The sequence below is a fragment of the Neovison vison genome, chromosome 5 (assembly GCF_020171115.1).
Source record: "Neovison vison isolate M4711 chromosome 5, ASM_NN_V1, whole genome shotgun sequence".
Classification (NCBI taxonomy): Eukaryota; Metazoa; Chordata; class Mammalia; order Carnivora; family Mustelidae; genus Neogale; species Neogale vison.
Window position 1 is genome coordinate 28,910,836 of NC_058095.1, and position 12,578 is coordinate 28,923,413.

General features: G+C 52.1%; 3 protein-coding genes across 3 annotated transcripts; 2 read left to right on the forward strand and 1 right to left on the reverse strand.

Annotated features, from left to right (window-relative positions):
- The first annotated feature begins 18 nt into the window (after nt 1-18).
- VTN (vitronectin) lies at nt 19-3,086 on the forward strand. The gene is made up of 8 exons (XM_044248320.1): nt 19-244; nt 343-462; nt 540-860; nt 941-1,080; nt 1,378-1,534; nt 1,738-1,890; nt 2,303-2,647; nt 2,888-3,086. Exons 1-8 carry the CDS (start codon nt 181-183, stop codon nt 2,998-3,000), a joined length of 1,413 nt encoding a protein of 470 aa, XP_044104255.1. The 5' UTR covers nt 19-180; the 3' UTR covers nt 3,001-3,086.
- Nucleotides 3,087-4,554: 1,468 nt separating this feature from the next.
- Nucleotides 4,555-5,441, forward strand: SEBOX (SEBOX homeobox). Its single transcript, XM_044248323.1, has 3 exons — nt 4,555-4,618; nt 4,761-4,921; nt 5,061-5,441. Exons 1-3 carry the CDS (start codon nt 4,588-4,590, stop codon nt 5,439-5,441), a joined length of 573 nt encoding a protein of 190 aa, XP_044104258.1. The 5' UTR covers nt 4,555-4,587.
- Nucleotides 5,442-7,962: 2,521 nt separating this feature from the next.
- TMEM199 (transmembrane protein 199) lies at nt 7,963-12,567 on the reverse strand. The gene is made up of 6 exons (XM_044248322.1): nt 12,316-12,567; nt 10,962-11,035; nt 10,576-10,665; nt 10,032-10,074; nt 9,710-9,822; nt 7,963-9,377 (listed from the first exon to the last, which is right to left on the reverse strand). The coding sequence occupies exons 1-6, from the start codon at nt 12,524-12,526 to the stop codon at nt 9,282-9,284; spliced, it is 627 nt and encodes a 208-aa protein (XP_044104257.1). The 5' UTR covers nt 12,527-12,567; the 3' UTR covers nt 7,963-9,281.
- Between the last annotated feature and the right edge of the window lie 11 nt (nt 12,568-12,578).

Genomic DNA, 12,578 nt, shown 5'->3' on the forward strand with positions numbered 1-12,578 from the left:
ATCCAGGGCACTGGGGGCTGGGCCAGAGACTGAGCAAACAGAACAGGATAGAAGGCAGCTCTTCTTCTCTGGTTCCCTCCCTCCCAGTCCCCACCTTTCCCTCCCTTCCTCAAGCATCCACAGCAGAGACCTCCAGGAGCGCAGAGCCCAGTTCACCAGGCTGGAAGCTAGGGGCCTGCTATGGCTTCCCTGAGGCCTTTGCTGCTGCTCGCCCTGCTGGCGTGGGCTGTTCTGGCTGACCAAGGTGCAAGAAAGAGGGTACCGCTGGCCTTTGGGGCCAATGAAGGGTGGGCAAGGGTGGTCTGGGCTTGGCCATGCCAACTGACCCATCTTCCCCCACAGAGTCCTGCAAAGACCGCTGCACTGAGGGCTTCAACGCGGACAGGAAGTGTCAGTGCGACGAGCTCTGCTCTTACTACCAGAGCTGCTGCGAGGACTACGTGGCCGAGTGCAAACCCCAAGGTGTGTCTGGAGGGGCTGGGTGGGCCTGGGGTCCCCTCTCCGGCTGGACACTCACCACCCACCCATTCTGCCTGCAGTGACTCGTGGGGACGTGTTCACTCTGCCAGAAGATGAGTATGGGGCCTTTGACTACCCTGAGGGGACCTCGGTGGGCGTCCTCACACAGCCAGAGAGCACCACGCTGAGCCCTGACCTGCAGCCCCAGCCTGAAGAGTCTTTCGCCCAGATACAGATTCTGAGCCCAGAGGAAGAAGTGCCGGGACCTGGACAGGAAGCTTCAGGGCCTGAGGGACAGGCTGAAGTCATCCCTGAGTCTCCAACAGAGGAGGAGCTATGCAGTGGGAAGCCCTTTGATGCCTTCACTGACCTCAAGAATGGCTCCCTTTTTGCCTTTCGAGGTGACTCCAGGGGCACGTCTTGGGGGGTAGGGGTCTGCCCCTGGAACCTCCCCTCCCTCACACAGCCTCCCGCACTCTAGGGCGGTACTGTTATGAGCTGGATGAAGAAGCAGTGAGGCCTGGATATCCCAAGCTTATCCAAGATGTCTGGGGCATTGAGGGCCCCATTGATGCTGCCTTCACCCGCATCAACTGTCAGGGGAAGACCTATCTCTTCAAGGTATCAGGCCCCGGAGGCTGAGGGTCAGGGTCAAGGGTAATCTGGGCAGGGGAGGAGGGTTGCTGTGCCGGGGACTAGGGCGGGCGAGAAGGCAGGATCCCAGCCTGTGGTTCGTGACTGGGGATCTTGAGGACAGGGAAACCCAGGATTCAAATCCCAGGTGACAAGCTTAGAATTGGGATGGCTAAAAAAAAAAAAAAAAAAAAAAAGAATTGGGATGGCTGCACCTTGGGTAGGGGACTCAGCCTGTACCCAACCAGCTACCTCCTAACTCCCTCCTCCTTCTCTACCCCTTAGGGTAATCAGTACTGGCGCTTTGAGGATGGTGTCCTGGACCCCGATTTCCCCCGCAACATCTCTGAAGGCTTCAAGGGCATTCCAGACAACGTGGATGCAGCCTTGGCTCTCCCTGCTCATAGCTACAGTGGCCGGGAGCGGGTCTACTTCTTTAAGGGTACCAAGGGAGGGGTGGGAGAAAGAGCAGGCAGTGGGGTGGTCTCGGTTTGCCTCCACACTAGGGGAGGGGCAAGGTCAAACTAGGCTCACCCCCTTCCAGGAGCTCCCATCTTCAGCAGCCTTGAGGCTGACTTTCCAGCCTTGCTCACACATCTCCTCCCCACCCCCGGCCTCCCACCCCCATCCCGGCTCCTCACTCAGGGAGACAGTACTGGGAGTATGAGTTCCAGCAGCAGCCCAGTCAGGAGGATTGTGAAGGCAGCTCCCTGTCTGCCGTGTTTGAACACTTTGCCTTGCTGCAGAGGGACAGCTGGGAGACCATCTTCGAGCTTCTCTTCTGGAACAGACCTTCCGGTATGGAGGGCGGGCAAGTCTCGCTTTCTCCTCCTGAGACCAGGAGGGCCAGAGCACTGCCAGCCAGAGGGGGCTGTGATGGCGGAGCAATGGGTCAAAAGCTGTTTGCTCAGGCCAGACTTTGTTTCTGTTGACCTTTGGGGGTAGGTCCACCTGGACCCCGCACACTGGACTTTGCCTAGCACAGCCAAGGGCATGGCCGGCAGGAGGAGGGGCTGTGACTGAGGCAAGTGGGGAGGCTTGTCGTGGAGAAAGGCCAGGAGAAAGAGCACTGGACAGGGAATCAGAGGGCCCAGGTGCTGTGCTCTGCCATGAGCTTGTGGTGTCCTTGGGCAAAGGAACAGCCTATTGCTGGGTACCAGATGAACTCTACAGGTCCCCAGGGGTTTCATTAACCCATCCCCTACCACAGGTGGTGCTGGACAGCCCCGATTCATCAGCCAGGACTGGCCCGGTGTGCCCACGCAGGTGGACGCGGCCATGGCCGGCCGCATCTACATCTCGGGCTCAGCTCCCCGATCCTGGGCCAAGAAGCCCAAGTCTAAGCGCCGCAACCGTAAGCGCTACCGTTCACGCCGTAACCGTCACCGTGGCCGAGGCCACAGCCAGAACCCCCACCGACAATCCCGTTCAACCTGGCTGTCCTGGTTCTCCAGTGAGGAGAGCGGCCTGGGCACCTATAACTATGACTACGACATGGACTGGCTTGTGCCTGCCACCTGCGAACCCATCCAAAGTGTTTACTTCTTCTCACAAGGTGGGAGCCTCTGCCATCCCTGCAGCTCCTCGTCCAGCTGGGTATTCCCTGCTGTCCCTGGTCCCCCGTGGGCTGAACATGGCTCTTGGGCGGTGACTCCAGAAAGACAGGGTGGGAGTCCTTAGCTGCATTTTGGATGTTCACTTACCCTTCCAGGAGACACCCACATGTTCCTTCTCAGGGCAGGGATGGGCAGGGTGGGGCTGGGTCTCACACACCCTCTGCCAACCTCTCTTTCAGACAAGTACTATCGAGTCAACCTTCGCACACGGCGAGTGGACACAGTGAGCCCTCCTTACCCACGCTCCATCGCCCAGTACTGGTTGGGCTGCTCAGGCCCTGGCCACCAGTAGGAATCTTGAGCCCACACAGCTGGACCCTCCACTGTTCCTTCCTCAACCTTTTCCATCTAGCCCAATAAAGATCCCCTGACCCTGAATTTAAGACTACTGTCCTGACTGGGGTGGACAGACAGGAGGCACGGATTTGCTCGGGGAAAGGAGGGGAGCTGGAGTGTCATGATGTCTTGGGGGAGGAGAGCCTCCTTGTGTCCAGTCCACGTTGGGCTCAGGCCCTGTGAACCCCAAAAACTTTGGGCTGGGAAGGGCCTCATGAGTGCTAGCCTTCTGCCTGAGCTAAGCAGCCCCTACCAACCTACCAACATCAGCAGGAACTTGAACCCCACTGATGATGCCCACCGGTGCCCCTCCCAGCCCTGGGCTTGCTTTGCCTCTTGGAGTTGACTAGGGTCTTGGAGGAGAGAGAAGGGGTGGAGGGAGTGGGGTTCTGGTTTAGCTTTTCTGCCTGTCCTGAGCTGCAGGTCTCAGGTCTGGGGGGCTGCTGTGCCCCCCCAAAACACACCCCTAGGATGATCCTCTCTTTGAGGCCTATCTTGAGTCTAGGGTGTGGGTCACTGAGGTTAGGAGGGGGAAGGGCAAGAACTCGAAGGGAATTCGAATGCACCCACTTCTCTTAGAAAAGTGGCTCAGGGGCGCCTGGGTGGCTCAGTGGGTTAAAGCCTCTGCCTTTGGCCCAGGCCATGATCCCAGGGTCCTGGAATCGAGCCCCGAGTCGGGCTCTCTGCTCAGGAGGGAGCCTGTTCCTCCTCTCTCTCTCTATCTCTCTGCCTGCCTCTCTGCTTACTTGTGATCTCTATCTGTCAAAATAAATAAATAAAATCTTTAAAAGGAAAGTGGCTCAGAAGTCTTAAAAGGATGAATACTCTATAAAAACAAACATCTCCTTAGAACTCCTCGATTGTTTCCAGGGAACCTCCTCTGCTTCTAGGTTCCTGGACTCCAAGAAGCCCATTTGGGCTTTCAGGGGGCCATGGAGAAATGGCTGAATGCAGATGAATCTCTGAGGTGGACCTGAGGGCAGGCTGGTGGTGCCATCTGCTCCCCGGCCCTGCTGGGGGCGGGGTGGCTGCAGTTCCCCTGCCGTCCCAGTCTTCCTCTTCATCCTGCCCAGCCTTCCACTGTGGCACAGGAGTCCACCCGCTCTCCCCTGAAGGCAGCCAGCACAGCACATTGAGGGCTCTAGAAGGGCCTGGTGAAGCCCAGGGAGCCCTAGAAACAGGGATTTTTTTTTGCCTCCTGGAAGGTGTCCTGGGAAGATTTCCACAAAGCACAGGATTTCAGACACAGAGTGTTGGAGTCCGCGGTGTGAGGAGGAGTCTTGGACCGGCTTCCTTCTTGAACACTGAAGGAGCAGGGGCCACCAGTTTTGCCTCCCGCCCCTAGACCCACACAAGCCCCAACACTGCCCCTGCCTCCCTTCTTTCCTCTGGGACAGCTCTGCTCCTCTCAAGCTAGACAGGAAACCTCTCCCCTCCTGGAGGCGGGGCTGGTCCTCTGAGCAGGATAAAACCCCAGGAGGAGGGGTGTGGTGTGGGCACAGCCTTGGCATGGCCCTCTGGCTCCTCATTCTCTGCCAGCTCCATGGCCAGCCCTGCGGATGCACCCGCAACAGGTGATCTGCTGGGGAAAGGGTAGGCTGGGGGAAGGTCAAAATGAGGAAGCAGGGAAGGGACTTCAGGGTCTGCTGAGGGTCTTGAGGTTGGGATGGAGGCTCTTGCAAAGGGTCCTGGCTTGACTCTTATTCCGGCCCACAGGCCATACCAGTGGGTTGGGTTCCCACCGGAGAAAGCGGACCACCTTCAGTAGGGGGCAGCTGCTGGAACTGGAGCGGGTGTTTGCAGCATGGCCCTACCCTGACATCAGCATGCGTGAGCACCTGGCTCGGGTCACCTGCCTTCCTGAGGCCAAGATACAGGTGAGCAGTGACCCCCTCTGAGGGTGGGGGTACTCTCGCACAGTCCCTTTTCTCTGGGTATCCTGTCTCCAGGTTTTGCTTTCCCTGTAGCTGGGAGAGGGGAGGTGGTGCCAAGAGAGATTCTTTTTTCCCTTATCAGGTGTGGTTCCAGAATCGCCGGGCCAAGAGAATCAAGAACAGGAAGGCAGGAGGCCTAAGCCCCAGGCCTGAGCACACCCAGAGAGCCCGTCCTCTTCCAGACACCCTCCAGCAGGCCCGGGAGCCCCGAACATTAGTCCAGCTTCCACCTTCCAACAGCACACCTCAGTGTGCCTCAATGGGTCGACATGCTTCCTGCCCAGCTCCTGGTTTGGGTCCAGGACAGGGGTGGACAGGGGCTAAAGCTGTAGCCCCATGGGGACCAGCTGGGGCTTCAGGGGTCCACCTTTCTTCAGAGCGAGCCACTCCCCAGACCTCACTGGGCAGCTTATCTGACCTCATCTATACCTCTGCCATTGTCACCAACCTGGACCACTCCTAAATGAAGTCTAGAACTTTTGAGATCACTCCTCTGGCTCCACAGCCCACCCTGCCCCTTAGGACTGAACATATCAGATGTGGATCCCTTACCCCTCCTTTTACACAAGGGAGTTTTCTTATCAGAAGGAAGGTTAGTGCAGGCATCCCTCCCTCTGACTGTCATCCTGTCCAGCCCAGAGTCACCAGGGCCTGGCTCCTGCTCCCCAGCACTCTGCCCCTCCTGGAGCCTGTGCCCATCGCCATGGCGGGAGGTCCCTTCAGAGAGATGAGGTAAGGGCTAGGTTTTCCACCTTTCAGGAGCCAGGCAGGGCCCTCAATTCTTCTCGCCCCAGGTGACAACACCTCCTCCCTCCAAAAAATGGGCAGCCGGCCCTCACTTTCAGGCCATTAGCTAGCTAACTGCTAAGTGAGTTAGGCGAGGAGAGCACGGAGACTAATTTCAGGCTGCTGGGAACCAGGGCCCCCTCTTCTGACCTACCACCACCTGGACATAATAATCAGAACCATGGATCTGAAGAGGAAGTGATATTAAAATCATAAAGTAGAAAGAGGAGCCCAGGGCTTATGTTCATTTAATTTTCACAAAGATCAGATTGGCTGCCCTGTGACCTGAGGCTGTGGAGACAACCTGACAGATTTAGCAGGGGGTGGGGGAGTGCATGCAGGCAACACTGGGTTTTCATATCACCGTCATCTGTAATGCCAACTAATCTCCAAATAAAACCCAAACTCTATACCTTAATCTGGATTGTTGTGTGCTGCAAACGAATGGGGACAAGCGCTGTTTGCTTTTGAAATGTATCTCCATCACCTAATCCCTAAATAGGGCCAGGTCCCACACAGGTCCTGGGTGGGGGACATTCCCCAGGCTTCCAGTGGGATTAGGTAGAGGAACGGTTAATTGAAGGGCTTAGGGCTCTGGCTGACAGACCCTAGGGAGATGGGAGCCTCGGCTAGCACCTTCTGCTCCCACTCCCACTGCTTCCAGGACACTCCGGCTGCCTCTACTCGTGGAGCTGCTCTGCTCCAGAAAAGCACGAGTTTCAAATCCTGACTCTGCTATGTAACCTTGCAATTCTCTCAAAGTCTCTGAGCCTGCAAAATGGGAGGTGATAATACTTGTCTTCTCTCAATTTTGGGGAATGAGAAGCAATAATGTTAAGTGAAGGGTTTCGTCTGGTTGATGCACTGTAAAAGCTCTCAATACAACCTTCCCTCTCCATACGGCAGATGAGGAGAAACTGGGAAGACCCTAAACTTCTTGTTTCCCCTGGCCTCCTGCCAAGCACTCCCTTTTGCCTTGGGAAGCCCTATGTCCAGACCGCACTGTGGGCGGTAAGAGAGGGAGGAAGTGGCCTAGAGCAGAGAGTTCTCTTCTCTGTGATGAGACCCAGAGGACAGGCCACCCGATTGCTATCTCCAGCTCTGTCCCTGCACATGGAAAACTTTGCACGGTGAAGATTTCCTAAGCAGGAACTAGGTCTTTTACCTCTTGATTTCCAGCAGCTAGCATAGTACCACAGCTCATAAAGGAGCACTCCATAAGTGTTCGAGGCTACTGAGCCTTTTAAACTTGGGAGGAGAGGCTTGGGTTCAGGTAAGGACCCCATTCTGGTGAAAGGGGTGTATGTGTGTAACGCTCTGGGTTAGAAGCTGTTTGAGGGGGCCTGCCCTTCATCTAACATTTACAAGCCTTCCAACCTTTCAATCCAGGTACCTGGGGTGGGGGGTGGGAGGTTGAACACTGAAGGCTATGTGGGCCCACAGGCTACCTGGCCAGCAGAATTCAGTACAAGTAGGATAGCCATGAATCTCCACAAACATTCAGTGTAGCTTTTAAACTCAGTCTTAAGTGATCTGGGTTGCTATAAACGTTGTAAAATGCCACCTGTACTTTTTCTCACAGTTGACATTTCTTTCATCCAACAACAGAAATTCTAAGATTTCTCAACAAAGTCATCTGTGGTGGAACAGAGGAAGGAAACCTTCCCTCTCTCTCATATACCAACTGGGGAAGCTGGGATGGGCTATGTATTAAGTAGAAACTAGCAAACCTGGAAAGCAAATGTCTACTGAACCAATGAATGTGTAATTTCTTTCCTTCTTTAAAAAAACAAACAACCCCCCCCATTTATTTATTTATTTTAAAGAGAGACAGAAAGGGAGGGACAGATATTCAAGCAGGCGTCCCACTGAGTTCAGAGCCCAATGCGAGGCTCAATATCACAACCCATGAGATTGTGGGCTGAACCAAAATCACAAGTTGGATGCTTAACTGACTGAGCCACCCAGGTGCCTCATGAGTATATAATTTCTAAGAACAGAAGTGTATCCTGGGGGGCTGGAAAAAGGCCACAGGAGCTCACAGTGTGCACAAAAGGAAAGGGACATACCATTAGGAACAGACTCTGAACTGTGCTTGCTTCGACAGCATGTATACTAAGAATACGAACAGAACCTGAGCAATGATCAGAACGAAGCAATCTTTGGGCTTCTGTTTGTGACAAGATCTGAAGTAAGAATACAATGGACACAATAAATATTTATTGGATAAAAAGCTATTACTGACAGTTTCTAAGGACCTTTACACAGATTCTATCAGTACACCACTAATTTAAGTTCTTGGAAGTTTAACATTACACGGGGACTTCAACACCACTTAGCAGTCTTTGGCTCCATTTCACAGAGGAAGGACCACAGCTGGTCACCTGATCTCTCTCAGCCTCAGTTCTGTCTTCAGGGAAAAGGGGCCTAAAGCCGTTTCCTCTTCCAATCTCCAGGATTGTTATGAAGACCAAGAGTAATCACGTAAAGCAACTGCTCAACTGTGCACACTTACAATCTACTTCCCACACTTCCCCAAACTCTGACATTTTAAGAATCTACATAAAATAACCTCCATTAGGCTTACATACAATAACATGTATACATATTCATAACATGTTATGTTTATGTATTTATGTGTATAGTTATTCATGTCCACATATACAGTCAAATCTGGAAACAGTCCCTATCTACAAAGAACGTCTCCCTGTATTAGCTGAGACAATCTACAGTAGGCATACTCTTGCCACCAACACACACCAGCACAAGAGATTTTCAATTAAAAGCACACATACTGTTTTGCCATCTAAATTGTTTTCATTTTCGGAGGCAGAGCAAAGGGTGATGGAAAGGTGGGCAGTTTAAGGAGGGCTGGTGAGTGGTAGAGACAGGCAGAAATATACAGAAAATCTGAAAAAGGTGAGCAGAGGATGAAGACTGAAAATAAGATTCTGGAAAGGTAGCTGCCTAGCTCCCAATTTCAGCATCCTGTACCAACCTGTCTTTCTCTCATTTGATGTCCTGTGATCAGCTCCTCTTCTGACACAAACTGGCTTTTAGAAAGGCAATCCTTTCTGTTTTGGAGGTTACTGATCTAAATTACAGGTCTGCCTCAAGGGTGTGTGGAGCAAGGGGGACCATCAATTTGTACACTTGGGGAAGTTCAAGGCAATGTGGTTCACTTCTGGGAAGACCTGGATTCTATTTACTCCTGATGGGGAAAAACCCAGCCTTGGGAGAGCCCAGATGGACTACAGAACGCAGACAGGCACTGGGTTCAGGAGAAGGAACTGAAAGACCAGTTCTTTTCAGTTGTCGTCTGACTCTCCTTTACTGCCTCTCTGGAAACTGACAGAGGTTGGGGCTCTGGCACGAACAGCATGTGGCCTTGGCTTGGCCCTCTGACTAACCAGAGCTGTAGACAAAGGGCCTGACAGGTGGACTGAGTCAGTGATAGGCAGCTGGGAGCTTGGAGTCTCCCAAAACCGGCTCCAGACTTTGATGATGAACCCTCAGGTTAAAGCTCTCCCAACTCGCCTTCCATTGCCCGCACCATGACATAAAGCTCGGCCAGGCCCACCACAGAGGCCACGATCAAGGCAGCTAGTACCCGCTGGGGAGAGAAAGAACCAGGCTTAGGGGATACAGGCCAGCATCCAGCCCTGCAGCCTCCAGGGCCTCTAGTAAAGATGGCGGGGGACGGGGGGGCGGGGGCGGAGATTGGAGAGAGGGGGAAAACCCAGACCACAGGTTGGGGGAAGGGAAGAAAAGAGAATCTGGATTCTCTTGAGGTTATTATGTACTCCCATGAATGCTGGATAGCTCAAATGCTCCTCTAAATTGCTTGTCTAATGCCTAACTTGTTCAATGCACCTTCACATACATTTTCTCTCTCCCACCAACACTCCCACCTGGGATACCCTGCCTTGCCCAGTGCTTACTTACTGAGGCCATTTCTGTGAAGATGTACTGGCTTCCAAGGTAAGTACAGACGAAGGCAGCTGCCACCGTGACAATAAAGTTGAAGATGGTGATGACCAGAGCTTTCACTGACCTCACTTTGGGGAAGAATCCAGGGAAGAAATGTTTATGTCAGCATCCTCCACAAGGCCCTCTTGTCTCTGGGGTGCCTCCCCCCATCAACTGGGTCTCCTTCAAAAGGCAAGCCTGAATAGCTCAGGCTTAAACCCAGAGCCCTGGGGTGGGAAGAAGTGCCATGACCAACCCGTCCCAGGCTTCAGCAGTGTGATTTCCCAGCACCTCTCACCTTGCTTTCCCAGTTCACTAAGAGTCCCACCATGTCTTGAATCCTGGGAAAAAGAACACACAAATGATTCCAAATGGATGCAGCTCAGAGGCAGCCCAGAGAGTAACTATTTGTCAGTCTGGGCTCTGCTATCTTTATTTCCCAACATATTAAGTCTGCCTTCTCCATGGATTCTGTTGTTAGAACCAGATGGATTTTTTCCTGAACCACAGATCAAGCATTTCAGAAAAAGGATAGAAGTTCCCAGTACCCAAGGTGGGAGCATGCCACAGAACAATAGGGAGTCCTATCAGAAGAAAGGCTCCAAGGCTTATCTCCACCTCTCCAACTTTTAAGAATCTGTCACCATCTGAGCCCAGAGTCTCAGTAAATGAGATGGGAATTGTATTAGGTTTGTATGCAGCACAGAGCTTCTGTGGATCCTGACTAGTATAAAAACCAAGCTTCCACGATGTTTTTTTTTTTTTCCCTCTGTACCTCTTCCCAGCAGAGATGTCTGCTTTCAGAAGCTACTCAGTCCTTGTATTGAGGAGCAAGCCCTTACCTTACAGGTGACGTTGTATGTGATCCGCTTATATTCCTCATTGGCCAGCTGTATCTTAATCTTCTCCAAACGGGCAACTAGCTCTGGGTTCTGAGGCAGAAAAATCAAATGAGAAGGATATCCTCAGCTTACCAGAAAGCCATGTTACAATCATTGGTTTCAGGGGGCAAAGCACTCCTAAGGGTGCTAAGAGACCCATGTACTAGTTATGCCTCCACTGCTTTGTTCCAAGCTGTCAAGCAGGGTGGACAATATCTGGTTCCCCCATCCCAGCTCTCAAGGATTTAAAAGACAAATTTTTGAGCCAAGAGGTTGATTCATAAACCTGAATGTATCGTAAGTCCAATTCAGCCAACACCACTTCCACAAGTAAATCCGTTACATACCCTGGGAGGCTTCACCACCTCTGGGAGATAGATTTCACTGCCTTCTAGGAGCTCATGAAGGTATAGTGTGGAACCTGGGAAGAAAAGATTTTTACAAACATAATCATGCATAGAATTGAGGTTGAAGGATTAAGATCAGAAAAGGGTCTGGCCCTTCTATTTTTTTCTACCAAAATAAAACATGGCCATCCCTATTTCAATTCATCTCCAAGATCATTTTCAATTGAGAAGAATCGAGGACAAGTCCACATAAATATCTCCTAGTATGCATACCTAAGTGTCAGCTCTCAATTATTAGGCCAAAGTCCCAGCTAACAATAAGCCACTTTTATTTGCGTTCAGATTAAGTCACGCTGTAGCCACAAGAGAACTGCCCTAAATAGGTTTAAGTCACGGTGATGCTAAATACTTTAAAAATGTGTACTAGATGATATATAAGGTACTTTTTATTTTTATTTCTTAAAGATTTTATTTATTTGACAGAGAGAGAAATTACAAGTAGGCAGAGAGGCAGGAATAGAGAGAGGGGGAAAAAGGCTCCCTGCTGAGCAAAGAGCCCCATGCGGGGCTCGATCCCAGGACCCTGAGATCATGACCTGAGCCGAAGGCAGCGGCTCAACACACTAAGCCACCCAGGTGCCCCCAAAAAGGTATTTTTTAGTTCTAATAGTTCTAGCGGTTGAGCAGTCTACCCTTTGTACTTCTGGGTAGACTGTGTTAATTCTGACAAAAGACCTTTCAGGCCAGTTTGTCCTAGTCCCTCCCCTCACAGTGAGGGGAACTGAGACCCAAAGAAGAGAAAGGACTTCTCCAAGGGGAGTTTGCTGCAGAGCTAGGACTAGAACTCAGCTGCTACTCCCAGTTCAGGTCTTTCAACACAGCTTTCCATCGTTCTATGTGGCGGGGGCAGGGGTGAGGGGTGGAGAAAGACGCTATCAGATGAAAAGAAATCCAAATACCCAAACAGGACAAGCTCACTATCCTAAGTTGTTTTCTAGTGTAGCTTAAAAGGAAAAAATTGAACTTGTGTGCGGTGTACTGGGTTAGAACTAGACTTCCTCAAAGGTCAGGAGGCACTAAGGGGGGCTGGTAGTGAAGAAGAGACTCTCAAGAGAGTAGAAACTGCACACGTAAAATTTGCCACCCACAAGAAATCTTCATGGAAGCTGTTAAGGGAGCGGGTTGTCCTACGGTTTATGAGGTGACTCTTGGGTTAGCTAGATGACTGTTCCGCGGGTGAAGAGTGATGGATTTTTTTTCCCTCTCATAACGATGGCAGAGGGGGAAAAAGAGTCAGGAAGGAAAAGACTCTGGAAAAAGGGGGGGCGAATCCGGGCTGGAGACTGCAGCTCACCACTCTCTCTCAGATACTGATGCAGATCTCGGATCAGTCGGAAGGAAACCAGGCGAGCGGGGCCACTGGAAAAATCACCGTCCTTGTGTTTCTTCCCTAGCGCAGCTTCAAGTTCTGCCCGCAGCTTCCGGGGCAGCTTCTCTGGCTCCAGCTCCCCACCGGGGCCCAAAGCGCGAACCAGTCGCTCACCTGCCAGCAAGCAAGACGCCATGTCTGGCTGACCTCGGGTCAGGTGACCGGGAGCAGGGACTTCCGCTCATCGC